Below are 27,447 nucleotides of genomic sequence, written 5' to 3' on the forward strand. Positions count from 1 at the left end.
ATAACATGATAAAGGCTATATATGAAAAGCCCCAGCTAATGGCATACTCAGTGGTGAAAGATCAAAAGTCTTTCCTTTAAGATGAGCAGTAAGACAAGGATGCCTGCTCATGCCGCTTCTGCTCAACATAGTATTGGAAGTCCTAGCTACATCAACTAGGCAATGAAAAGAAATAAAAGGCATCAAAATTAGAAAGGAAGAACAAAGGGATCTTTGTTCACAGATGACATGATCTTATATGTAGAAAACCCTAAGGATTCCAGGGGGAATAAAAGAATAAGCAAATTCAGCAAAGTTGCAGAATGCAAAATCAACAAAAAACTAGTTGTATTTCCACATACTCACAATGAACAATCCAAAAAGAAAACCAAGAAAGCAATTCCATTTAAAATACATCAAAAGTATAAAATACATACTTATGAATAAACGTAATCAAGGAAACTATATTAGTTTGCTAGGGCTTCTACAACAAAATACCACAAGCTGGGTAGCTTAAACAACAGAGATTTATTTTCTCACAATTCTGGAGGCCTGGAAGTCTAAGGTCAAGGTGTCAACAGAATTGGTTTCTTCTGAGGCCTCTCCTGGGCTTGCAGATGGGCACCTTCTCACTGTGTCCTTTTAAGGTTGTCCCTCTGCATTGTCTGTGACCTAATCTCCTCTCCTTATACGGACACTAGTCATAATGGATTAGGGACCACTCTAACAACTTAACTTGATGTGGGTCTTTTAAAATTAATTCAGTTTGGTACACAGTGAACTCTTCTAATTTGAAGACTTCTATTTTTGTCAGCTTTAGGAAATTTTCTTCCATTCTTTCAAACTCTATTCTCACCTTCTGGAACTTGTACTAAATAGAGTTGGAGCTTCTGGGTATATCTTCCTAATCTTAATCTCATATTATCCAACTTTGTCTCCCTTCCCAATGATCTTTTCCTGCATGAGTTTTCAGGCTGTGGTTTCTTGACAAACCTAATTTTCTTTTCTTTCTTTTTTTTATTTGTAGTATTTTAAGTCTATTTTAAATTGTAAAACTGTATTAATTATCACTATAAAACACTTAAATAATATGGAAAACATTAAGAACTCTCATGCTCCATCGCTAATATTCCAACTCAATTTCCCCAAAGTAACTGCTGTTATCAGTTTAGGGTTTTTCCTTTCAGATCTTTTCCTATGGCTACTTCTTTATGTTTAGATTTTTATATTAAAAGAGGTGGGTTTTCTGCTTTATATAAATCATATCAAATTGAACCTGCTGTTTCACAATTTCCTTTTACCTTTTATATATTGGAGAATTTTCATGTTTGTAGATATAGATCTATTTATTTATTTTCAGAAAGAGGGGAAGGGAAGGAGAAAGAAGCGAGAAACATGGATGTATGAGAGGACCATTGACTGGTTGCCTCCTGCACACCCTTAGCTGGGCACCTGGCCAGCAACCCAGACATGGGCCCTGACAGGGAATAGAACAGGCAGCCCTTTGGTTTGCAGGCCAGAGCTCAATCCACTCAGTCTTACCAGTCAGGGCTGCTTACTGATTCTAGACATAAAGGAAGGGGCGGGGGGGCGGGGGGGGTGGAGAGAGAGAGAGAGAGGGGGAGAGAGAGCGAGAGAGAGAAATCAGTTTGTTATTCCACGTACTTACGCATTCTATGTGCCCTGACTGGGGATTGAGCCTGAAACAGTGGTGTATCAGGATGATGCTCTAACCAACTGAGCTATCTGCCCTGGGCTGGTATAGATTTATTGTTAACAGCTCTGTAGCCTTCCAAAACAGTTATGAATTGTAGTTTATTTACTCAATCTTTTACTGAGGGATATTTATGGTGTTCCATTTTTTTCTCTTTTATAAAAAATGTGACAATGAACATTAATATGCCTACCTCAACCTCACTGTAAACATGCGTCCCTCTGGGACACGACTTAAAAATAGAATTGCTAGTTGGGAGAATATATACACATTTACTTATTTTCAATATACCCTTAGTACAAAATTCAAGCCCTGGCTGGCGTAGCTCAGTGGATTGAGCGCGGGCTGCAAATCAAAGCATCGCAGGTTTGATTCCCAGCCAGGGCACATGCCTGGGTTGCAGACCACGGCCCCCAGCAACTGCACATTGATGTTTCTCTCTCTCTCTCTTTCTCCCTCCCTTCCCTCTCTAAAAATAAATAAACAAAATCTCTTAAAAATAAAATAAAAAACAAAGTTCAAAAGTCGCTAAATCAATCACATTGAAATGCAAGTCTCCTTCTTACTCCTGTTTCCCAAAGACCAGTTCTTCACTCCTGAAGCAATCACTGTCGTCAGTTTTTCCTGTCACAGGTGTTCTAGGATTAGCCATTTTAGATTTTAAAATATATATTGCTAAATTCGCCTTCAAAAGCACAACTTAGCTCTATCTAGTGTGGCTCAGTGGATTGAGCGCCTGCCTGCAACCTGAAAAAGATTCCCCAGTCAGGGCACATGCCTGGGTTGTGGGCATGCAAGAGGCAACCTAATGATGTAGATGTTTCTCTCCCTCTTTCTCCCTCCCTTCTCCTTTCTGTAAAAGTAAATAAATAAAATCTTTTTTTAAAGGACAAATTTATATTTGTATGGTGGATTGCAATTGATCACAAATTCTTTGCTATTCCTCCCACTCAGAGGTCAAGTCCATTTCCCCCTCCTTGTACTTAGGTTGGCTTAGACCTTAAGAGATCCTACAGCTTACTTTCTCATTTCCTTGGAATGTTGCTGCAATGTGAATAAACCCAGTCTATCCCAGTGGAGGGTGAGAAACAATGTGAAGCAGAGACATATGTCCAGTTTAGGTTCCCTAGACCAGGGATTGGCAAACATTCTCTGTAAAGGGCTAGATATTAAATATTTTCAGCTTTGTGGGCTATCTGGTCTTTCTTGCAACTAGTGAAATCTGCTGTTATATTGTGAAATCAGCCATAAATAACATGTAAATAAATAGGTGTGTCCAGATTTAGCCTACTGGAAGTAGTTTGTTGATCCTTACCCTAGACCAGGGGTGTCAAACTCATTTTCACTGGGGGCCATATCAGCCTTGCAGTTGCCTTTAAAGGGTCGAAATAATTTTAGGACTGTATAAATGTAACTACTCCTTAACTGTTAAGAAGAGATGAAATTACATTCAGCCCTTTGAAAGCAACTGCGAGGCTGATGTGGCCCCCAGTGAAAATGAGTTTGACATCCCTGCCATAGGCCAAGCAGCTTGCCAATTGCCAGACATGTAGGGTCATCCTGGACCACCCAAGCACCAGTGTAGCCTCCAACAAACTGCAGAGACCAGCTGAACAAGTCCAGATCAGAGTAACTACCCAGCTAGTACACAGAATTTTGAGTAATAATTAATGTCTGTTGTTTTAAGCTACCAAGTTTTGGTTTGTACACAGCAAAAGCTAACCAATACCCCAACCTTTGCCATCATTGAATATTATCAATATTTTTTTATTTTTATTAATCTAATGTATTAAAATGGTTCATTATAGTTATTTTATTATGTCTTTCTATGATTACTTATGTGTTTGAACTTTTTTTTTTCATATATAGTCACTGGCCAACTATACATGCTCTTTTATGAGTTTCTTCGTCATATCCATTGCTCATTTTAACACTGGATTATTTTCTTATTGATTTGTCATTGATTCAGAACATGTCTTGGATATTAACTGTTGGTTTGTTATATGTATACTGCAAATATTTCTCCCTGTTTGTTGTCTATTATTGGTAGTATTTTTTTATATTGAATTTTTAAAAATTTTAATTCTCACTTGAGAACATGTTTATTGATTTTAGAAAGCAAGGAAGGGGAAGGGGGGAGAGAGAGAAACCCAGAATCAATATGAGAGAGAAACATTGATCAGTTGCCTCCCGTTCTCACCCCAACCAGGGATCAAACCTGCAACCTAGGTTTGCAGGTGGCCAGACCAGGGATTGAACCCTCAACCTTTTGGTGTATAGGACAATGCTCCAACCAACTGAGCCACTTGGTCAAAATATATTTTAAGATTTTTATATAATCAACTTTAGCAATCATTTCCTTTGTAGTTTTTTAGTTATGTGTCTTTAGAAGGGCCTCCCTATTCTAAGTGTATAGAAACAATCTCCAAATGCTTCTTCTAATAAATTCTTCTAATACTTCTATAGCTAACTTTGTGTTTATAATGGCTTTATTTTCTATATGGTATTTATGTATGGTGTAATTTTTATTATTTCCAGGTGGAAATACGTTATTAGCTATTCTTGCACATTTTGTTTCTTAGATGAATTTCCAAATTATGTGTAGTTCACTTAAAAACCTCTGGGCTTTTTACTTGTTATTCCTATTTGCACCCTATTTTTTCAGAGTACCTTCAAATTTTCTGCTCTGTCAATAGCACTATTTCTGGGTTTCCAGTCTTATTTGGAATTAACTTATTTTTAATTACCATTTTTTTGGACTATAAGATGCACCCCCCACCAAATTTGGGAGGGATAATGGTTGTTAATGCTGCTGTTGAGTTCTGTTTACATTTACATTGGTGAAATGTTATATGTTATTTATATTATTAAATATTTTACCACATGTTTTGCTTCAAAATTTTTTTTCCTATTTACCTTCTCTAAAACTTAGATGCATCTTATGGTCTAAAAATTATGGTAATATCTTCTGTTTTGGAGACTTGGAACAGGTCAGGTGTAGACTACAGGGTAGTCAGGTGTACACTTGGATCCAGTTCTTCCATCAGCTTTTAATAGTTTGAACTTACTTTCCAAGTTCTTGAAAGAATTCAGCATTATTTTATAAGAATAAAAAACATGTACTAAGTGTGAAGTATAACTTGAGTAGTTCTCTGTTATGGGCATGTAAGCAGAGAAAGTCATTATTCTGGGATTAGGGCATAGCTTTTTTGAGTTAATTAAGGGGGGCATTAGGTTTCTAATATATTAACTTAGTCCCCAAGAGGGAACTGGATAAATTTATATAAGGAGGCCAGGGTCTTCTGGGCTACAAGGTGTTGATACTCAATCATTGCTCTCTAAGACAAGAAGTTAGAGAGCCCTGTGGATGTTGACTGGCTGGCCTTGGCCAAAGGACAGTGGCAGGGAAGAGTAACAAGGCCTTTGAGTAATTAATTTCTGTAAGTGGGAGTCTAGACTGATGCCCTCAGGGGTTAATGTCAGCCCTGCAAATGGCTGATGCTCAAAGCAGTTCTGGTACTAGCTATGCAACATTTCAGAATTACCAGCATTACCCACTGAATGTACAGAATCAATTTCCTACTACAAAGAGGCAGAATAAAGCAAAGGTGTAATTGACTAATTGGATGCCTATACTTTCCTTACTGGTGTGTGGAAGTTGGACAGATTTCTACCAGATTATATTCTGGGTGATATGAGGGTAAATCAGGGAGATAAAACCTAAGAAGCTGATATTGATAATATTTTATTAATCTATTCTATGCAGTCTCTAGACAATTTTCATTTTATGTAAAAATTTTTATAGGAGATATAGTTATCATTTTACCACAATTTTAGGAGCAGACCAACTTATGTCCACCCATAGGGAAATTAGTGAAAAAATTGTGCTGTGTCCATACAATGGAATCATGCTATGCAACCATTACAAAGAACTATATAGAACTATATAACTGAAGTAGGAGAATCTCCAAGATTTATATTTGAGTAGAAAAATATATAATATTTGTATAAAATTATTTAGTTATATAATATCCTTATGAATATATAAAGGTTCAGAAATTAGGTTACCAAAATTTAATGGAGATTGGCTTTTGGTGGTGATTTAGATAAGTTTTGCTTTCTTTTTCATACTTTCCTGTATTATTTAACTTTTAAAAAAATTTACTATAATGAACACGTTTTATCTTTATGAAATGATTTTTTAAAAATTGAAAGTGACCAGAGATGTTATAAGGAAAAATAGTAATATAATAATAGTAGTAGTAGCTTACTGTGTATCAGAAACTATGCTAAGTATTTTATATGCATTATCTGACTTATTCTCACAACTCTATGAGATTACTATTCAGTTTTGTGATATTGAGAAACTGAGGCTTGAATAGTTTATGTACTGTCCATACTCACAGGGTTAGTAAGTGGTTGGGACAAGATTAAAGCCCAAATTCCCTGGCTACAGAGCGAGGGTCTCCCTGGTTTGAACTACAAGAGAGTTGGATCTCTAGAGCTAACAGAGAAATTCAACAACATTTTAAATATAATCTACTTTCAACCCTACTAGTCAGAAAAGGTATTTTCTCTTTTACCTTTCCAGAATAAAGCACTAAATATAGTAAAAATACCCAGCACCAAAGTCACTACCAACTAAAGACAGAAAACTTGCTGTGGTATTTGCTACAATGGTAGATCCAGTGAACCATACCTTCTAGTACTGGAAAGTGGCATTGTCCCCTCGTCTTGAATATGGGCTGGTCCTTAGACTTGCTTTAACAAACAGAATATGGTGGAAGCACAAGTTCTGAGCCTAAGCCTTGAGAAGGCCTTTCAGCTTCCACTTTTGCCTTTTTGGGAGTCCTGAACCACCATGTAAGAAGCCTGGCTACTCTGCTGGAGAAATTATGTGGAAAGGTCACTTGGAGAAGCAGAGGATTTGAGACTACAGAAGAGAGAGACCTAGTCATTCCAGCTGAACCAGCCCCCAGTTAATGTTACTACCAACAGCAAGTACTGAAGAAGAATGGCCTGGAGTGGGGGATGTCACAATCCCAGCCCACACTAGGATGTTTTTAACTACACATTTTGGAGTGGTTTATTACATAATAGGTAATAAAAACACCTCTTTAACTTTCCTTGGATCACTACTGATACACTCAGTTCTGCATTAAAGCTGAGATCGTCATTCCTTACTTCCTAATTCTCAGTTTTATGGCAATAGTTTGCAGGAAGCTTTCACATTAATTACATGGACCAAGGCAAGATTTTTTTTTTTTAAATGGAAACCGGTGAGGATCCAGAGACTTTAGTCCTAGTTTTGTTACTAGTTGTATACCTTTTGCAAGTAACCATTTTAATCTCAAATGCAAAATGGGAACTAATGCTCACTCTGTTTGCCAGAGGGTAGATATTCATGTAACCGAGTTGAAAAGAAAAATGAAACGCATTTAACAGCGCTTTCAGCTTGAGAGGCAGGTGAAAAAATACAAAGAACGTGGATTTGATGTCATCTGGGTGTAAGATCTTGAACGAACGACTGTAAGTTCTTCCTCTGTAAACGAGACTACTCTTTCTTATCTCACCGTTTATCTGTGATGTTTAAATGAGATATCCAGGAGGCCTGTTGCACAGTAAGCGCTCATTGCCAGCCATCAAATCCAAAAGCATTTTCCCCTGCCCCTCGCCAACCCCTTATATATTCTGACCAACCCCACAGACTAATTTAGTAAGTCTGTAGTGAGGCCGAGAAAGCGATTTTGTAAAAAAAAAAAACAAAAAACAGACAAACAAACAAAAACCCTACGTTTGTTAAAAACAAGTTACCTAGCGGATTCTAATGCAGGTACCTTCACGCAAGGACTTCGTTTGCTACCACGCCCCTTTTTCTGTCTGAAGAAACCGAGAATTCCAAATCTCGCGACAATTTCTTCTTTTTTTCAGCGTCTATTTCAGATCGCGCGAGGTGTTTATGGTCCAATCACAAGGCTAGATGGCTGCTCAAGATGGCGGCGCGCTAGGACCGTATGTTGTGCGTTTCTAGGAGCTTCGCGGTACGGGTGGTTTAAGATTCTCGTGTTAGAGGGCCATTCCAAATTGGTGGTTTGGCTGGAATTTGGACTCCGTAGGTGAGTCACTTATTATCCTTCATGCCGGTTGCGAGTTCACTTTAACCATGTACCACCTAGGTTTCTCATTCCCGGGTTTTGAGCCCGTGAGGTGCTTGCTTCGGGGTCTAGGGAGGGAGGCCCAGTTGGGGGTGGGGTTGGGGGGGCGGGGAGTTCACTAATAGAATGCAGACTAAGATTGAACTAGGGAAGACCCCGGGGGCTGAGGTGTTTAGAGAGATCCGAAACCGAGGTGGGAACGCAGAGTGAATGGGTAAAATGAGGGTGTGGAAGGAATGGAAGAGAGGGAGAATTGTGGCGGGACTAGAAGAAAGTCGGATTTATGAGGGAAGGCAACGAGGAAAAAACGGAGGTTGGGGTTGAAGTGAGAGGAATCTGTTAAGAAGAATTAGGAGTTAGGAAAGTGGAATTCAGACTCCGTTAAGTGGTAGTTGAAGATTATTTAAGGGTCAAGAGAAACCTCTTTGGCTTTTTGGGCGGACTCGGGCAACCCGGAAGAAAAAGCCCCAACCCTAGGACTGATCCTTTTTGAGAGTCGAGGTAGGGGACCGTTTACCAAGAATGAGGGTGCTGTTCTTCAGTAGTCTGGACAATGAAAATAATTACACATCATGTTTTCAGTCAACAAGTACTTACTAAGTGCCTATTCTCCCAGGCCCTAATTTAGGTGCTGGGAAATCACAGTGAACAAGAAAGACAGGAGGTTTTCCCTCATGAAGTTTATTGGCAGGGCCATTTTTTAATAAGTAAAATAAGTAAAAAGTAAGTAAAATATATGGAATGTCAAATGGGTAAGTTCGTGGAGAAGATTGAAGCTAGTAAGGGAGACCAGGAGTGTGTTCACTTTAAGTAGAGGTACTCAGGAAAGATATCAGTGAGAAGGTGACATTTGATTTGAAGACTTGAACAAGGCCAGGGAATCTTGTATTTATGTATTTCTGGGGAAAGAGAAATCCATGCAGACCACTAGCAAATAGAAAAGTCCTGAGACAGATATGTACCAGAATTGATAAATAAGGATACCAGTGCAGCTAGAGTAGAATGAGCCAGGAAGACAAAAGTAGATTATGTTAGAGAGAAGGAAATCATTATGCTGATGCCAGGTAAGAGTTGACACTCATTTGAGGAACCTGATGAACCCATTGCTTATGGGAGGGATTGGTTAGCAGAGAAGTGGCTTTATTGACTCATTCTGTATCTGTTCTGACCAAAAAGGTTGAGTAATGTAGAAAATGAGTTGAATCTGGCATACATGAACATAAAAGGGTCAATGTATTATAATAACCTGACAAGCTCATTGACCAAAAGTAACCGCACAAGATGGTCTGATCACAAATTCCAACTGGGCAGGTCATAGCGGGTAGTTAATATCAGGCTTTACCTTATGAGTTCTGTATATTGTTCTTAATGCATCTAACTTAATGTACTTTTAAATTGTCAGTAAATGAAAGAAGAAAAATGAAAAGACCACAATGTCTGGAATACAGTGTTGGAAGGGGTAACTGGTAACAAAGGAGGCTAGAGGAATAGACAAGGCCCAGACTATGTATGCTTTGTTAATAGTAATAGTTTTGGATTTTATCAGCCTAATAGCTTTAGGAAGCCACTGAAGGGATTTAGCAAAGAATACGTAGATTTGTGTGGGATCGGGGAGGGAATTCTTGTCTGCTGTGTAAAAAGTGGATTGCAGGAGCTATGGAGAGATGATAATGATCTGGGCTAGAGATGTGTTGTGGAGGGTGAGAAATAGATAGGGTCAAGAAATAATTAGCAGATAGAGAATATTCAGGACATTGTGTGTTTGGAATGTGGGAGTTGGGGTGGAGAAGATGCTGAAGATTTCTGGGTTGTGAGCCACAAGAAAGATAGTGGTGTCATTTGGTAAAATAGAGAAGATAGATGAGGACCATTTTGGGGTGGGTAGAAATTATTTAATTTGGACATGTGCATGAAATACTTTTGAGCCGTTCAGGTGAGAAGTCTAGTGGGCAGTTGGATATATGATTTGGAAATGTGGAGACAATTATTTTTTAAAATGGTTGTTAAATTTCCAGTATAGAAAGCTGTCAAAAAACCTTCAGAAATAGTGTGTCATTTATTGCTGTATAGTTACATTTCTAACAGAGGTTGCAAAAAAAAAGTGCTTGTTGCTAGAAAATTTTGTAATAGGGGATAGGACTTAACTGGGGAGATGAGGGAAGGAAAGATTCCCAAAGAAGCGATGTTTGAGCTGTGGTAGTAAGGATTAGTAGGAATTCATCAGGCAAAGAGGGGAGGAGAGAACATTATAGACCAGTGATTTTCAGTCAGTATGCAAGAGGCACAGTGGTGTGTCTCAAGAATGTTTTTTTTATTAATAGTTGTAGATAGGGGTCAAATAGCTGGGCTTGGGATGGGGATGTTGTTGTTTTTTTTAATCCTCATGCAAGGACATGCTGATTGATTCTAGAGAGAGAGTAGAGGAAGGGAGAGGGAGAGAAACATCCTTGGTTTGCCTCTCCTACACACCCCAACGGGGACCAAACCTGCAACCCAGGCATGTCACCTAACCACAATCCAAACCCACGATCTTTCAGTTTGCTGGAAGACACTCCAGCCAACTGACCCACACCAGGCAGGTCACCTATTTAGGGCCATGTGCCTGGTTTGTGAGCTCAGTCCCCAGTTGGGCATGTATGAAAGGCAACCAGTTGATGTTTCTGTCCTTTTTTTTCTGCCTCTGTTCCCCTCTCTCTAAGAAAAAAGGAATAAAATTTTTAAAATATGTAGTACCTGACTAGTCAGGGCACTGGCCTCTTTTCTCTTAGACTGTCAAATAAAAACATGACAATAGCCAACAACAATGGCTGTCTGGTGGGAATGAATCAAAATTATACCTATTTTTTTATCAGATTGGCAGAAAAAAACTATATTTCTTAGTGTGCTGCAGAATTTTAGGAATTAGTTTATGTTTGGCATGAGATGAAAAATGTTGAAAATCGCTGCTGCAGGTAAAAGGAGTGATCTATTAACTTATTGCCAGAGTGGAGGGACAGAAAAATGAGGCAGGGGTGTAACAAGCTAATAGTGAAGTGGTAGGCAACCCCACACCAGGCTGGACCTTATTCATATGCTATAGTAAGGTTTTTAATTTATTTTTATTTATGACAATTTTTTTAATTGTAAGAGAGAGAGAGAAACATTGACTTGCTGTTCCACCTATCCATGCACTCATTCATCGGTTGACTCCTGCATGTGCCCACAACCTTGGTGTAGCCGGGATGATGATGTTTCAGCCAACTGAACTATCCATCCAGGGCAGGTTTTAAAATTTTATCCTGAGTAAGGCTTTGAGCAGTTGGGTATATGTGGAGGTTGAAAAAAGAATAGAGAGAATAAAAGTGGATTCAGAAAACCAGTTAATGGACTGTTAAAGCAGTGTAGTTAACTTGTGTTTGGCTCGTAATGGTGGACATAGGGCAAGATACATGCATTTGAGAGGTATTCAGCAGACCAAGTCCACAATGTGATTTCTTGGGCTGTGAGAGAGAAAGCAATGAGATGATTCCCAGTTTTCTGGCTTATGTAATACTGTTTAGATGAATGCTCATTATGAAAAAGAGTCGAAAATGCAGACTGGTACAAAGAAGAAAATTACACTTCCAGCCAAGATGGAGGCCTAGGTAGATACACTGTGCCTCCTCCCACAATCAAAATAAGGATAACAACAATTTAGAAACAAAAAAACAACCAGTATTGACAGAAAGTTGAACTGTATGGAAGTCCGACAACTAGGGAGTTAAAGTAGACACATTCATCCAGACCAGTAAGAGGGGCAGAGTTGGGGAGCCAGGTGGAGAAGACTCCAGGCGGAGAGGACTCCCGGCAAGGTGGCAGCGGGTGGACTCTGGGCAAGCGAAGCAGCAGCTGGTGGACCCAGCGAGGTGGTGGATTGTAGAGGGGCATGGTGAGTCCAGTCCCACATTGACAGATAAACCAGGTGAAACTGGGGAGCGAGACAGACACCACAACCCAGGGTCCCAGTGAGGGGAAATAAAGTCTCAAAACACCAATTGAAAACACCTGTGGGAGTTGAGGTACCTGGAGAAACTACCAGCCTCACAGGAGAGTTTGTTGGAGAAAACCACAGGGTTTCAGGACGTACACAAACCCACCCACATGGGAATTAACACCAGAAGGGCCAAATTTGCGTGGGGGAAGTGACTGAGAGCAGAGCAAGCACCATTGTTCCCTCCCAGACCCTGGCCCCATATACAGCTTCACAACCCAACAACTGGGTTGCCCCACCCTGGTGAACACCTAAGGCTCTGCCCCTCACTACGGAACAGGCACGTTGAGACAAAAAAAAAAAAAAAAAAAGGCCCAAATGAAAGAACAGATCAAAGCTCTAGAAAAAATACAACTAAGCGATGAAGAGATGGCCAAACTATCAGATGCACAGTTCAAAACACTGGTAATCAGGATGCTTGCAGAATTGGTTAAATTTGGTCACAAATTAGATGGAAAAATGAAGGTTATACTAAGTGAAATAAAGGAAAATGTACAGGGAACCAATAGTGAAAGGAAGGAAACTGGGACTCAGATCAGTGGAGTGGACCAGAAGAAAGAAAGATACATCCAGTCAGAAAAGAATGAAGAAATAAGAATTCAAAAAAGTGAGGAGAGACTTAGCAACCTCCAGGACATCTTTAAATGTTCCAACATCTGAATTACAGGGGTACCAGAAGAAAAGGAAGAACAACAAGTGGAAAAGTTATTTGAACTAATAATAAAGGAGAACTTCCTCATTCTGGCAAAGGAAATAGACTTCCAGGAAGTCCAGGAAGCTCAGAGAGTCCCAAAGAAGCTGAACTCAAGGGGAACACACCAAGGCACATCATAATTACATTACCCAAGATTAGAGAGAAGGAGAGAATCTTAAAAGCAGCAAGACAAAATGAGAGAGTTACCTACAAAGGAGTTCCCATCAGACTCTTAGCCGATTTCTGAAAAGAGACTTTACAGGCAAGAAGGGGCTGGAAAGAAGTATTCCAAGTCATGAAAGGCAAGGACCTACATCTAAGATTGCTCTATCCAGCAAAGCTTTCATTTAGAATGAAAGGGCAGATAAAGTGCTTCTCAGATAAGGTCAAGTTAAAGGAGTTCATCATCACCAAGCCCCTATTATATGAATGTTAAAGGGACTTATCTGGGAAAAGAGATAAAAAACGTACAATAAAATGATAGCAAACTCACAATAATTAACAACCACACCTAAAACAAAAACTAAGCAAACAACTAGAATAGGAACAGAACCACAGAAATGGAGATCACATGGAGAATTATCAACAGAGTGGAAAGAGCAGAGAGGGGGGAAAGGTACAGAGAGTAAGTAGCATAGGCAGGGGAAGGGTAAGAATAGTATGGGAAATGTAGAAGCCAAGAACTTATGTATGACATATGGATATGAACTAAAGGGAAATGTGGGTGGGAGAGCGTGTGCAGGGTGGAAGGGAGTGAAGGGGGAGAAATGAGACAACTGTAATAGCATAATCAAAACATTTTTAAAAAAGAAATAAATAAGATGCTTATAATTCAAAAAATAAAGAGGAAAATTAAAATCACCTTCTGCCCTGGCTGGTGTGGCTCAGTGGATTGAGTGACAGACTGTGAACCAAAGGGTCACAGGTTCAATTCCCAGTCAGGGCACAGCATCCCTCCAGGATGGGGCCTGCAGGAGGCAACCACACATTGCTGTTTCTCTCTCTTTCACCTTCCCTTCCCCTCTCTGTAAAAATAAATAAATCTTTAAAAAAATACTTTAAAAAATAAAAATAAATAAAAATCACCTACTGCCCAGATACATATAGTATTCTAAAAAAAGTTACTTTTTGATCCTCACTTGAAAACACTTTTTAAAATTGCTTTTATAGAGGGTTTAAAGAGGGGGGAGGGAGGGAGAGAGAGAGAGAGAAACATCAGTGTGAGACAAAAACAACAATTAGTTGATTTTGGTAGGCTGCCCGATTGGGGACTGAACCCATAACCAAAACGTGTCCTCACTAGGAATCGAACCTGCGACTTTTGGTATCTGGGGTGATGCCCAACCAACTGAGCCACACTGGCCAGGGTTCTAAAATATTTTTAATTTACCAACTACTTAGAGATTTACTAAACCATGACAGTGGCCTGTCTTCTAGTTTTTATTTCTTAGTATAAGTGCATTAACTTTTTTTTCCTCTTTATAATCTGGTAGGAGACAAAATTATATTTGTTTTCATTTGGTTTTAGCTCCCTAGGAATGACAAGACAAATTTATAAAGGAAGTTGGAATAGAAGATAGTTTTTGAAACTTCAGTGATCTTTGGTACCCTAAAAATACTCAATCCATACAAGGCCACTGTAAAAACTAAACTCTGATTATAATATTTCTAGCTTAGATTATAGTACCTTCTGCCACTTTGATGCTTTTAAAGGAATGGTTTCCAATTTTCTTTCTTGGTTCAGAAAAAAGTTCATATGTTGTATAAATTTTTTATTGTGGCAAAATATATTGAACATAAAATTGACCATTTTAACCATTTGTAAGTGTACATTTGGTGTCATTAAGTATATTCATAATGTTGTGCAATCATTACCACTAACCCTTTCTAGAAGGTTTTTTTAATCCTAAACAGAAACTGTGTACCTGTTAAAGAATAACTCATAATTCTTCTCTCCCCCCAATCCTTAGTAACCTCTACATTACCTGTATGAATTTGTCTAGTCTTGGTACCTTGTATAAGTGGTATAATACAATATTAATATAATACAGTATTCCTTTTGAGTGTGGCTTTTCTTTTTTTTTTTTTAAGATTTTATTTATTTATTTTTAGAGAGGGAAGGGAAGGGAGGGTGGAAGAGAGAGAGAGAGAGAGAGAGAGAGAGAGAGAGAGAGAGAAAGAAAGAAAAACATACATCCATGTGTGGTTGCTGGGGCTTATGGCCTGCAACCCGGGCATGTACCCTAGCTGGGAATCGAACCTGTGACATTTTGGTTCGCAGCCCACGCTCAATCCACTGAGCTATACGTCAGCCAGGGCTTTATTTTCTTTAACATAATGTTTTTAAGGTTTACCCATGTTATAGCATGTATCAGAATTTCATTCCTTTCTGTGGCCAAGTAATATTTTATTGTATGTATACACCACATTCTCTTTATCATTCATCAGTTTGTGGATACTTAGTGGTGTTTCCATTTTTTTTTTTGGCTATTGTGAATAATGATGCTAGGAACATTGGTAGGCAACTATATCTTTGAATCCCTGAGTTCAGTTCTTTTGCTTGTACTTTGGAATGGAAATACTGGATCATATGGTGATTCTGTTTTAACTTTTTAAAGAGTCACCAAACCATTTTCCGTGGCAGTTGTACTATTTCATTTTCCACCTGCAATACATGAGGACTCTAATTGCTACATATCCTTTCCAACATTTGTTATTTTCCTCTAAAAAATTTTTAATAGTAGCCATCCTAATGAATAGAAGTGATAATCTTATTGTGGTTTTAATTTGCATTTTTCTAATGACAGATGATATTGAGCCTCTTTTCATATTCTTATTTGTTGTGTATATTTAAAAATATAACATCTACTTTCTCACTTGATTGGCAGGAATGTGTTGGCTGAAACTGTTGACTTGGCAACCACAGTTTTTCCTCATTAAGATTTTTTTTAAACAAATATGCTGATTCTCCCCCCTTTTTTTTCTTTTTTAAAGATGGCTCTGAGTAAATCAATGCATGCAAGAAATAGATACAAGGACAAACCTCCTGATTTTGCATATCTGGCATCCAAATATCCAGACTTTAAACAACATGTTCAGATAAATCTGAATGGAAGAGTGAGGTAGGTAACAGATGAAGAACTCTTGATACTGTATTATTCTAGTGTAATCTGAATGGATACAGTGTAGTGGAAAGTGTACTGGGCTGATTGTAGACCTGAATGCTAATCCTAGACATTTCATTAAACCTCTCATCTGACCTTGGACAAGTCACCCTCTCTGGGTTTCTTTCTGTTAGATTATTTTTTAATCCTCACCTGAGGATATGTTTTTTTTAATTTTTTTGTATAGAGAAAAAAAGGAAGAGAAATATTGATGTGAAAGAGAAACATCAATTAGCTACATCCCTTATGTACCCCAACCAGGGATCAAACCCTCAACTTTTTGGTGTGTGGGATGATGCTTCAATCAACTGAGCAACCTGGCCAGGGCTCTGGGTTTCAATGTTTTAATCTATAAAATGAGAGGATTGAACCAAATGTTTTTAAGTTTCTTCCAGCTTCAAAGAATAGAAAAAACTTCTCAGTGTCCAAATTATTTCTTACCCAGCAGAGATCCCAGAACAACGGTAGGGACCTTAGAATTGTGCTCAAAAACTTGGTGGCTGGTGAGGGTCTAAAGTCCTTTTTTCAAGTGTTATTTTGCTGTAGGAAAATAATAACTATGACACTAAAGCAGTGATTTCACAGATTATACTACTTAGGATGGTACTATAGTAAGTTAAAAAGTTGATTTTTTAAAAAAATTAAAATAATAGTATGAATGCTTCAGGAAATGGTTGACATAATGATAATGGAATGACAGATGTGTGCATTATACTCTTGAGAAGGAAATGTTTGATTGCATTCCTAAACTCTAGTAGTTACAGAGAGGGTGGAAATTCCAAGCTTGCCTAGGGAAAAGTGTGCTGATTTAGGATTTGTGGAGAAGAGGGAAGGTAAGTGATAATAGAATAATAGGGCTGACTTCTTCCTTCCTCCTAGCAGTCTTCTTATGATTTTAGAAATAGATGTCCTAGGGCAGGACTTAACCTGAGGACCAAGATACTTTAGAAATCTTATATGATCTGTAAGTGTTTTCAAAATACATTTTGAAAAGTGTTTTCAAAATACATGTACATTCATTTTTCTGGGAAATAATCCTTAGCTTTCATAGGATTCTCAAAGTGATCTGTGACATTACCTCCATCCCCAAAAGGTAAGATCAGATGCCCCAGAACTATGGTTTTAAGCTTGTTTATCTACTTCATTCAGTGAAAAGTTGAGCACAGTCCTAGTTATGAGTGTGTGTACTACTTCATATTTATTGATTAACCATTTTGTGCTAAGTTCTAGGAAAGCCATTATAACAAGAAAGACATGTTAGGTATGTGTTACATGTCACTGAGTTGGCTCCCACTCCTGTTGACCCTGTGAATGAGTGATGTCCACAGTGTCCTGTTCCTAACAGCCCTGCACACCTCCATAGACTCATTCCTATGGCCTCTTTTATGGACTTAGTCCATCTCATATTTGGTTTCCCTCTTTTCCTGCTGCCTTCTATTTTTCCCAGAAGTATTGTCTTTTCCAGAGAACCCTGCTTTCTCACAATATGCCCGAAGTAGGACAGCTTCAGTTTTGTCATTTCTGCCTCCAGCGATGTTTCAGTCTTAATTCACTCCAGAACCCATTTGTTCATTTTTCTGGTGGTCCAGGGTCCTTAGAGCTTTCCTCTAACACCATATTTCATGTGAATCGATTTTTTTCCTTATCAGCCTTTTTCACTGTCCAGCATTCACATCTGTACATAGTAGTTGGAAGTACGAGGATGTGGGTGTTCTCTGATGACACATGTTTGCTCCTTGTGATCTTTCCTAATTTTCCATTTCTGCCCTTCTGAGTCTCAGCCTTCTTTTTGGTTCTTGGCTGCATTCTCCATTTGAATTGATAACCGAAGCAATGTAAGCAAAATCGTTAATATTTTAGTATCTTCATTGTCAATGTTAAAGTTGTATATTTCTTCTGTCTTGATTTTTGTCTTAATGTTCAAGTACAGACCTCCTTTGGCACTTTCTTATTTCACTTTCATGAGAAGTTGTTTCAAATCATTGTTACTTTCTGCCAGTAAGATGGTGTTACCTGCATATCTTAAATTATTGATATTTCTTCCACCAATTTTCACTTCCTATCCTGAGTCTGGCCCAGTTTTTTTTTTGTATATGTTTTGCCTAAAGATTTCAATAGGAAAAGAAAGGCAAAAGAAGAAGAAGAAAGGCATTGTCACTGCCATATTTGGAGTTTACACATTAGTGGGGGAAGTATATACATAAACAAGCAGTTAACCTTGTTTGCCCCAATGCGGTAGAATCTGAGAGGTGTGCAGTTGAGTCACATAGGAGGAAGACCTGACCCCTGTCTTTAGGATTTAGAGAACCATTTGAAACAGAAGTGGTATCTTGGTTGAGTTCTGAAGAATGAATAGAAGTTAGCTAGGTAGAAAGATGAGTATTATCGGCAGAGGGAGCAACATGTGCAAAGAACACTGAATAGTAGCAGAACTGCAAAGTTGAACATGCCTGGGATGTGGTAGACAAGTGACAGGAAATGGGACTGGGGAGGATTATGCTTGCAGTACTTCATAAGGCCCAATGAGGAGTTTGGAATTTATCTTAAGGACATAGTATAGAGAGTTCTTGTGTCTTCAGAGTTATCTGTCCCTGTACTTATCCATTGAAGTTGTTGTTGTTGTCATTGTTGTTTTAATTCTTACCTGTGGATATGTTTATTGATGTTAGAGATAGAGGAAGTGGAGGAGGGGGAGAAACATCAATTGATTGCCTGCCATACATCCCCTGACTGGGAATCAAACCCGCAACCTTTTGATGTACCATACAACACTCCAGCCAACTGAGCCACGCTGCCAGGGCTCCCCTAATTTTAAAGGAGGGGAATACCATGTTGAGAATTACGTCAGACAGTATATTCTGGGAGCATTGTGGAAGATGGATTGCAGGGGGAGTTAAGACTGGAGGTACAGGGAAGTAAGTAGAAAATGGTTTTAATAATCCAAATTAGGTACATTGGTGGTTTAACTAGGTAGAGACAATAGGGATGGAGATCACTGGATGAATTTGAGAGAAGTTCATGAATAGAATTAGCAGGACATACTGGAAATTAAGAAGTAGGAGCCAAATATGGTTCTCTGGATTTCAAATTAGCAAGAGGCTATGTAGTGGTGCCATTTATTGAAGTAGGGTCCCAGGGGGGATGAGTTGGTTTGGGGGAGATGATAGTTTCAGTTTCTGGCATATATAGAGAGAGAAGTCTGAGATATTCAAGTGTAGTATTTTGTAAGCTATTAAAAATAGAAGTCTGAAGAGAGACACGTTGGTGATATAGGGGTGTTAGTGAAAGCCCTGGGTCTTTGAACTGAATACTGAAGGATGAAGAGAAGCAAGGGGAAAAATTCCAAGTACATGGAACAGATTTTTGTGAAAGGCATGGTAAGTTTGGAGAATTGCATGTAGATGGGGCTAAAGTGGATATAGGACAGCGGATTGGGGAATAAAAGAAGATGAGACTGAAAGGAAAACAGAACAAGTCACAAAGAGCCTTTCATAGCATGCAAATAGAAGGGACTTGATTGCTTAGACATTGAGGAACCAGAGAAGGATTTTTAAGATGGTTTGAGATTTATATTAAAAAAAAAAAAAAACCCAGAGAGACCAAACAGATCTGTTATCACAACCTTTCTGAATAGACATTTTTAAATAAATATTTGTTGAATCATGAGAATAATTTCTCTATAAAATATATTTGCCATTTACACATGGCATACCTAAAACAAAATTACAGATAAATAAAAAAAGGATGGGCAAAAATATACTAGGCAAATGAGGGTTCCCTCTAAATCTGAAAAGGCAAAAAAAAAACAAAACCCCATGAAATTGGAAAAGGTGCTATTCATATTGATAAAAGAAATAATTTTCAAATAAGATTTAAAAATGAAGACTCTTAGCATTTTGAAAAATATTCATATAACAGAAATATTTTTTAAAAGTGTTTGATGTAATTTGGAGAAATTTTTCTTTGTATTTCTACCCAAATAGAAATACTTGGGTAGAAATACTGTTAACTGTTAACCAAACAGTATCTTAGGTAATAACCAGAACAATATTTTGGTTAATACCCAACAGTACTTGGTTAATACTATAACTAAAAATAATCAGAGAGCAATGACCTTAAAAGACTTCCTTCCAGTGGATCTAAGAATGTTACGAAGACAATTATATAAAAATACTTTTTTTGTGTATGTTCTTTTTCTTAAGGAGATGGAGTTCAAAAGTTTAACCTATAATTTAGAACTTCACTTTTAAAAGGGTTATTGACCCCAAAAAGGTTAAGTACTACTGTTCAGGGTCTAAATTACATAATCAACTTTAAAAAAATTTTTAAGTGTATTTATTGATTTTAGTGAGTGAGGCGCGCGCGCACACACACACACATACACACACACTGCTTTCTTGTATGTGCCCTGAGCAGGGATTGAACCCACAACCTTAGTGTAGCAGGATGATGCACTACCCATGTGAACCAGCCACCTGCAGCAGGGTGATACAATCAACTTTATTTTATTTTATTTTTTTTTAGTTTTAATTTCTTTTTAGAGAGAGAGGAAGGGAGGGAGAAAGAGAGGGAAAGAAACATCAATGTGTGGTTGCCTCTTGCACGCCCTCACTGGGCACCTGGCCTGCAACCCAGGCATGTGCCCTGACTGGGAATTGAGCCAGCAACCCTTTGGTTCACAGGCCAGCACTCAATCCACTGAGCCACACCAGCCAGGGCAACATAATTGACTTTTTAACCTACAAAATGAATGCAATTTTTTTTCAAATAATTTTTCAGGCATATAATACTAAGAAGTATAAAACATAATAAATTTAAAAAAATTGATAGTTTTCCAAATACTAGTTGGAAATTAAATTGCAATAAAAGATTCCATCCACAATAGCAAAGGGAAGTAGGTTTGGCAAAAAATGTGTGAAGATCTATGTAAAATAAAAGAATTACCCTCAGGAGTCCCGAGGAAGACATGAACAATCTAGGTGCATAATGTGTTTCTGAGTGTGAAGACTCAGTGTAGTGAAAATGTTGATTCTCCCCAGTCACTATGCCTATAAAGTTTTTGGGAGAAAAAGTGATACAGTGTTTCCAAATGAGTAGTAGAAATGCATAAGGGTATGAGCTTTCTCAGATGGAACTTTAAATATATTGTGATAGTCAAGTCATTAAAATATTAGTATAGTAGTAGTATTAGAGCAAGAATGGGCTGTCAGTTAGTTGTCCCTCTCAGAATGGCTTTTGGTAACACACTGAAGTCTAAATAGCAGAACCTTTGCATATGTACACTAAATCAGATGGTGATTCCTGCCAGTCATTGTACTCGATAGTGTACCTCCCAGAGGGAATGCAAAGTGGGGAGGGTGAATCTTCCTTGTCCTAATCAATCTTGACTCCTTGTGTTTCTCAAAATTTGAATACCTCACAGTGCTATGAATGATTAAAGAGAATTTGCAGTATAATTTTAAGCACACTGGATTTTTACTTTATGTGCTTACTTTAGGACTTGAGTCTGAATTAAAACTACCCCACCATGTAAAGACAATAGTGTAGAATAAGGGTAGCATTGCAAGTCATTAGGGGTGGGAATAATAGTAATTGATTTTTCTTTCCTTTTTTTAAAGCCAGAAACTTTTTTAAAAAGATTTTATTTATTTTTAGACAGAGGGGAAGGGTGAGAGAAAGAGAGGGAAAGAAACATCAATATGTGGTTGCCTCTCGCATGCCTCCTACTAGGGATCTGGCCTGCAACCCAGGCACGTGCCCTGACTGGGAATCGAACTGGTGACCCTTTGGTTCACAAGCCGGTGTTCAGTCCACTGAGCCACACCAGTTAGGGCCCATATCCATAATGGATTTTTAATAGATGCAGTTGGGAGAGCCATGGGAGGGGTGCATTATATTTTCTTTCCTACATGTGATGTGAAATTCCTGATTGTTTAATTATTTCAATATATTAATATTTTTAAGTACCAGGAAAAAATTAAGGTGAATGTCTATAACTTTGGGTGTAGGAATGGTCTTTCTAAGAATACTCCAAGGGTAGAATTAATTTTTTTAAAAAAGATGGATTTAACAACATAGGAAGTAAAAGCTTTACATATCAGGAAATACTAAAGGTAAAAGGTGATGAAACTATAAATGTTTACAGTGTATGACAAAGTATTAACTTCCTTTCTATATAGAACTCTTATAAGACAATAAGGAAAAAAACCTTAATAGATAAGGTCAAGGATAAAATTGGATAATTCACAAAAAAGGGGGGAAATGGACTAAATTAGCAAAGATAAAATATTAATGTTCATCAGTGGCAGAAATGTAGTTAAGTGATAAAATGCTGGTAGAAGTGCATCTCAAAAGTTCTAAAAAGCATATGTAAATGAAAAAATATATATTTGACGATGTTTGTCCCAAGGCTGTTTATAACAAGGAAAATTGGAAATGATTTAAATACCCAGTAGGTAGGTTTTTAGAATGAAGTTCTGTACAGCGGAGTAGCATGTAGCCTATAGAATGGATGTTGCAGATTATAAAACATAATTTTTTTCAAACTAAAACCAAAATATCTGTACTGATGTGCTGTTCACAGAAAGGGACTAAAAGGTCCCTTTTAGTTCCAAACTATAATGTTTGGAATGGTTGTTTTGTGTGACTTAATGGCTGATGTGATTTAAGAATAATTTTTTTTTTTCAGGAAAACATTTGTCTGTGAAGGGATGGGAAGAGGGTGAGACAAGCATTGAAGGGCTTTGTGATACCTTGTGGCTGTACCATTTTCATCATCTCAGTGAAGATCTAATAAATTGAAACCCATGTTGGAGTAAAATCAGGAGGTTTCAGCCTTTGTTGTGTTAGAGGTTCAGTGTTAGAATGATTGATGTTTTAACCATGAGTCACAGAATGTATCCTTCTAAATGACATCTATAATGGTAATACTGTACTTATCAGTAGCAGTGCAGGAATCATTTTAGGGAAATCTGACATGAGCCTAATGACAATAGGCTATTTTGTGAAGCTGGATGTGTTAAACAAACATCAAAGACTGATGGAGTAAATTGCCAATTTCCATATGAGAGCTAATTTTAGTTCCTGTGATTTCAGAAATGAGAATGAGCCCAGGCTGGTGTAGCTCAGTGGATTGAGCGCAGGCCTGCAAACCAAAGGGCCACCAGTTTGATTCCCAGTCAGGGCACATGCCTGGGTTGATGGCCAGGTTCCTGGTTGGGTGGTGTGCAAGAGGTAACCTGTCAGTGTTTCTCTTCCTCTTTTTCTCTCTTCCCCTCTCTTTAAAAATAAATAAATAAAATCTAAAAAAGGAAAAAAGAAATGAGAATGAAAAAGATCTTGCCTGTGCTCAGAATTTTTGAATGTCCCAGGGTGCTAAAGTGACCTAAATACTTTACTAGTAAAGTCGGATGACTAGACTTTGTCCTACAAAAAGATTTCCAGCCCTCAAATTAGTGTCTGTATTTTCTTAGAAGTAGGAAAATTAACACTTGTTTTACTAGTAAAGTGTAAGAATCAACTCTTCATTGATTTTTCAGCTTACTATCTTCAATTAGACTAGCCTCTGCTTGGTGCGTGTTGTACTTTTTGGTGATTAGGATGTGGTTCCTTATTAATAAATTGTATGCTCTAGTCCATCAAAGTAAATACATATATATTTTTTTTTAATAACAACTGTTTCTATAAATAACTCGGAAGACAATAAAGAAACAATATATTGCTACTTCTCTTGCTCCAAGTATTTCATGAAGCTGTGTAATGATTAAGCTGCAGTACTATTGTTTTTCAGTTTTTCAGTCCTCACCCAAGAATATGTATATTTATCTGAGAGAGAGGGAGAAAGAGAAACATCAGTATGAGAGAGAAATATTGATCAGTTGCATCCCGAATGTGTCTCAGTTGGAGATGGAAACTGCAACCTAAGTATGTGCCCTCATCAGAAATTGAACCCACAACCTTTTGATGTACAGGGCAATGTTACAACCAACTGACTGACCCACCCAGCCAGGGCTTTGCAGTTGTTATTTTATGGAGATACAATCATACATCTTGTTTTTACCACTACTTGATGACAATTATAAACATTTTTTGTATAGTTACAAAACACTTAACGAAGGTACTATTAATATGAAATGTGTTCAGATAATACAAAAATATGATGAGTATGAAAATCTCCACTCCTCTTAGTCTTCCCACACATTTCCACATTCAGAAGCAGTTCTAACCCTTCCAGATGTTTTTAAAATTGATTTGAGAGAGAGAGAGAAACTTTGATTTGTTGTCCCCCTTATTTATGCATTCTTTGGTTGATTCTTGAATGTACCTGGACCGGGTATCAAGACCCAGCCAGGGCCTTCCAGACTGTTTTTCCTATGCATGTATAATTCATACAGGGTCTTTTTTTGCTTTGTTTTATTTTTATAAGAATGTGATCACTTTGTACATAGATGCTTTTACTCAAACTTGTGGCTTTTTTTTTTAATCAAGGAACCCAGTTTATACAAGAATATGTGGATCAGTCCAGTCTTACTCCTTTTAATGACTACGGAGTATTCTCTCATGTGGATTTATTTTAACTTTTTCATCCTACTCACTACTGTTTAAATTTAGGTCATTCCTAAATTTTTTGTAATATAAAACAAATTTACTTAACTGTTTCTCTTACTGTTGGACTTTTTTTTTAAGTTTCATTGAATTTAGGGTAAGTCACTGGGCTTTGCTAGAAAATTACTATACTCTTAACTGTACTTGGAAAGAGTAAAGAGGTATTTGGATGACCAGGTTTTTCTTGTCATTTGCTCTTTAGCTAGCATGGGGATCTGCATTTAAGAGATAATCCAGGTAGTTTCTTAATATTTTGCAAGTAGGATTTTGGGGTTTTTTGTTTTTTTGTTTTTTGGGGGGTTTTTTTGGTTAATTTAGGGCTGTCAGTAATAATCATTTCTACTGTTTCAGGATCTTTGCTTTTGTATATTACTAATTGTTTATTTAACCTATGGCAGTCTTAAGGGTTTTTTAAAAAATATATTTATTTATTTTTAGACAGAGGGGAAGGGAGGGAGGAAGAGAGGGAAACATCAATGTGTTGTTGCCACTTGTGCACCTCCTACTGGGGACCTGGAGTGGAACCCAGGCTTGTGCCCTGACTGGGAATCCAACTGGAGGCCCTTTGGTTCTCAGGCTGGCATTCGGTTGACTAAGCCACAACAGCCAGAGCAATGGTAAAGTTTTTTAAACTCAGTTGTAAAGAGGAATGAGTTAGTGGAAAACACAATGGAAAGCCATGGGTTTGACTTTGGTTGTGTTGAACTACCAAATATTATTATTACTAGTCCCAGTAGTATATTCTAATTCAATTAAATACTCCATCTACTTTCTCTCATATTTTCCCCTTATCACAGGAACTTTACACAGTCTGACATTCCTTGTCTTAAATATTGAATCCCTCTCTACCAGCTTCTCACCTTTGACTTTTTAAAAAATAGAGATATAATTTACATACCATGAAGTCACCATTTTAAAGTATATGGTTTAGTAGTGTGTTTAAAAGTGTACAAGCAGCATCACCACTATCTAATTCCTGAATATTTTCATCACCCCAGAATGAACCTCGCACTGATTACGTAGTCACTCCCCACTTTTCTTCCTCAGCCCCTAGCGATCACTAATGCGCTTCATCTCTACAGAAACCTCATATATGTGGCCTTTGTGATTTTTCCATTGAGTTTTAAACGTGTAATTTTTTTCCATGAAAAAATTTTTAATGAAACCCCCCTCCAGACTTTCATGGCCATGTTTCTCTTCTCCCTTGCACAGCTCCACGCCCTGAAGAATTGTCTGTTTTACTGTCTCCATTTTTTTCACATCCTTAATCTTTCTCTCATTCCAGAGTGGTTTTTAATTCTACTACTACCAGAGTAGCTCTTGAAAAGGTTGCCAGTGATCTCGTCACTAAACCCAGTTTCGGTTCTCAGATGATTTCTGAGAAGCAGGTTACTCGGCTCACACTGTTCTCCTTCATGGACTCCCTCTTCTCTTTGCTATCTTGGCACCACACCACATTTTCTGGTTTTCTTTCTTCCACCCTTTCTGTCTCTTTGTGTAGATTTCTCTGAATTGATTGTATATTCAACCATTAAAAGATTCTTCAAGGCTCAGTGTTAAGCTCTTTTCAGTTTGTATTTTTTCCTTGCCAGGGCCTCACTTGTTTGTGAACCATTTAGTCATTTGTCTCTGCAGACTGGTTTTCTGAGCTCTGTACCTAAGATCACCACTTACTCAGTATCTCCACTTGAATGTCTCAGATGCAGCTCAGATTTATGACATTGCTCCTCAAAAATGGGTCTCAGCCAGAGTTACTGCTTTTGGTGAATGGGGCCGTCTGTCCCGTTAAACAATCCAGACCATAGAAAGTACATCCTGCACCTCACATATCAGTCCATCACCAAATCTTATAAATTTTCCCTCCTAAATCTCTCTTAATTCCTTTCATTTTTTTCCTATTTTTGCCACTGCCACCTTTGCCCAGCCTCTAAACTCAGATACAGTAATTGTTTCCTAATTGGAGCCTATGCTTCCATGCTTGTCTGCTGGTCTGACTTTATTTCACCCCAGACCTAAATACTTAACATAGATTCTAATTTTCTGATGTGATTATAACAGCTTTTACTTCCATTCTCAATAGAATCCTGGATTAGATGATAAACTTATATTTACCCTATTAGGCTCTACATGATCTGGCCCATCTTTCTCTCCAGCCTCATCTTGAGCTTTGTATACTTACCTTGCCCTCTGCATTTTAGACATAGTGGCTCTCTCAGTACGTGGAATTCCCCATAAATTTTCTCCTGCCTCAGGGTCTTTGTACCTGCTGTTCTTTTTACCTGGGACCCTAGAATGTAGTGCATGTTTCCTTCCCCTAGTGCTATCCATGGTTAATTGTTATTCTCCTCTCCCTCTTAGCTCAGCTCCCTCCTCAGGGAAGCCTTCTCTGACCTTCCTAAGCCAGTTCCACTTACTGTGCAGGTTTCATAGTGCCTTGTACTTACCTACCTTTTATAGCATTCTTCACAGTTACAATTTTACATGTATTTGAGTGATTCTTGGGTTGATACTTATCCTCTACCTAGACCCTCTGCTTCATGAAGGGAGAGATTATATGTTTTTCCTTAACTGCAGTATCTCCAGCATTTTGCAGAATGCTTGGCACATAGTTTGACACATAGTGACTGTTGAGTGAGTAAAGTAATGAATGCCAACTATCACAACTTCCTAAAAATCTAACCTATTCCATATAACTCAGTTGAGCAAAATAGTGCTTAAAGAGAGTGAATCTTTTTTAAAAAGATTTTATTTATTTATTTATTTATTTATTTAGACAGGGGGAAGGGATGGAGAAAGAGTGGAAGAGAAACATCAGTGTGTGGTTGCCTCTTGTGCGCCCCACACTGGGAACCCGGATCACAACCGAGGCATGTATGTGCCCTGACTGGGAATCAAACCGGCGACCCTTTAGTCCACAGGCCGGTGCTCAATCCACTGAGCCACACAAGCCAGGAGAGAGAACCATTTTTATATTTTATCTTTAAAGGTGTGGAGTAGCCATATACCCCAACTTTTTAAAAATTCCCTTACAATAGAGGGTACAACCTGTAAGCCTGTGTGTTGTATGAGGCTTACAAGTTGTTTATTGCCTACATGGATTTTAAGAATCAGGAAAATTTAATATAAAA

At 38.0% G+C, this 27,447-nt stretch overlaps 1 protein-coding gene across 2 annotated transcripts in view; it reads left to right on the forward strand.

The window, feature by feature from the left end:
- The first annotated feature begins 7,664 nt into the window (after window positions 1–7,664).
- Window positions 7,665–27,447, forward strand: part of METTL16 (methyltransferase like 16) — a 71,899-nt gene continuing 52,116 nt past the window's right edge. For both annotated transcript variants that reach the window (XM_028520420.2, XM_036034398.1), the window contains exons 1-2: window positions 7,665–7,809; window positions 15,546–15,673. In XM_028520420.2, coding sequence (XP_028376221.1) covers window positions 15,546–15,673 — 128 coding nt within the window. In that variant the 5' untranslated portion in view covers window positions 7,665–7,809. The remainder of the gene's footprint in view (window positions 7,810–15,545; window positions 15,674–27,447) is intronic.

Source organism: Phyllostomus discolor, chromosome 8 (assembly GCF_004126475.2).
Source record: "Phyllostomus discolor isolate MPI-MPIP mPhyDis1 chromosome 8, mPhyDis1.pri.v3, whole genome shotgun sequence".
Classification (NCBI taxonomy): Eukaryota; Metazoa; Chordata; class Mammalia; order Chiroptera; family Phyllostomidae; genus Phyllostomus; species Phyllostomus discolor.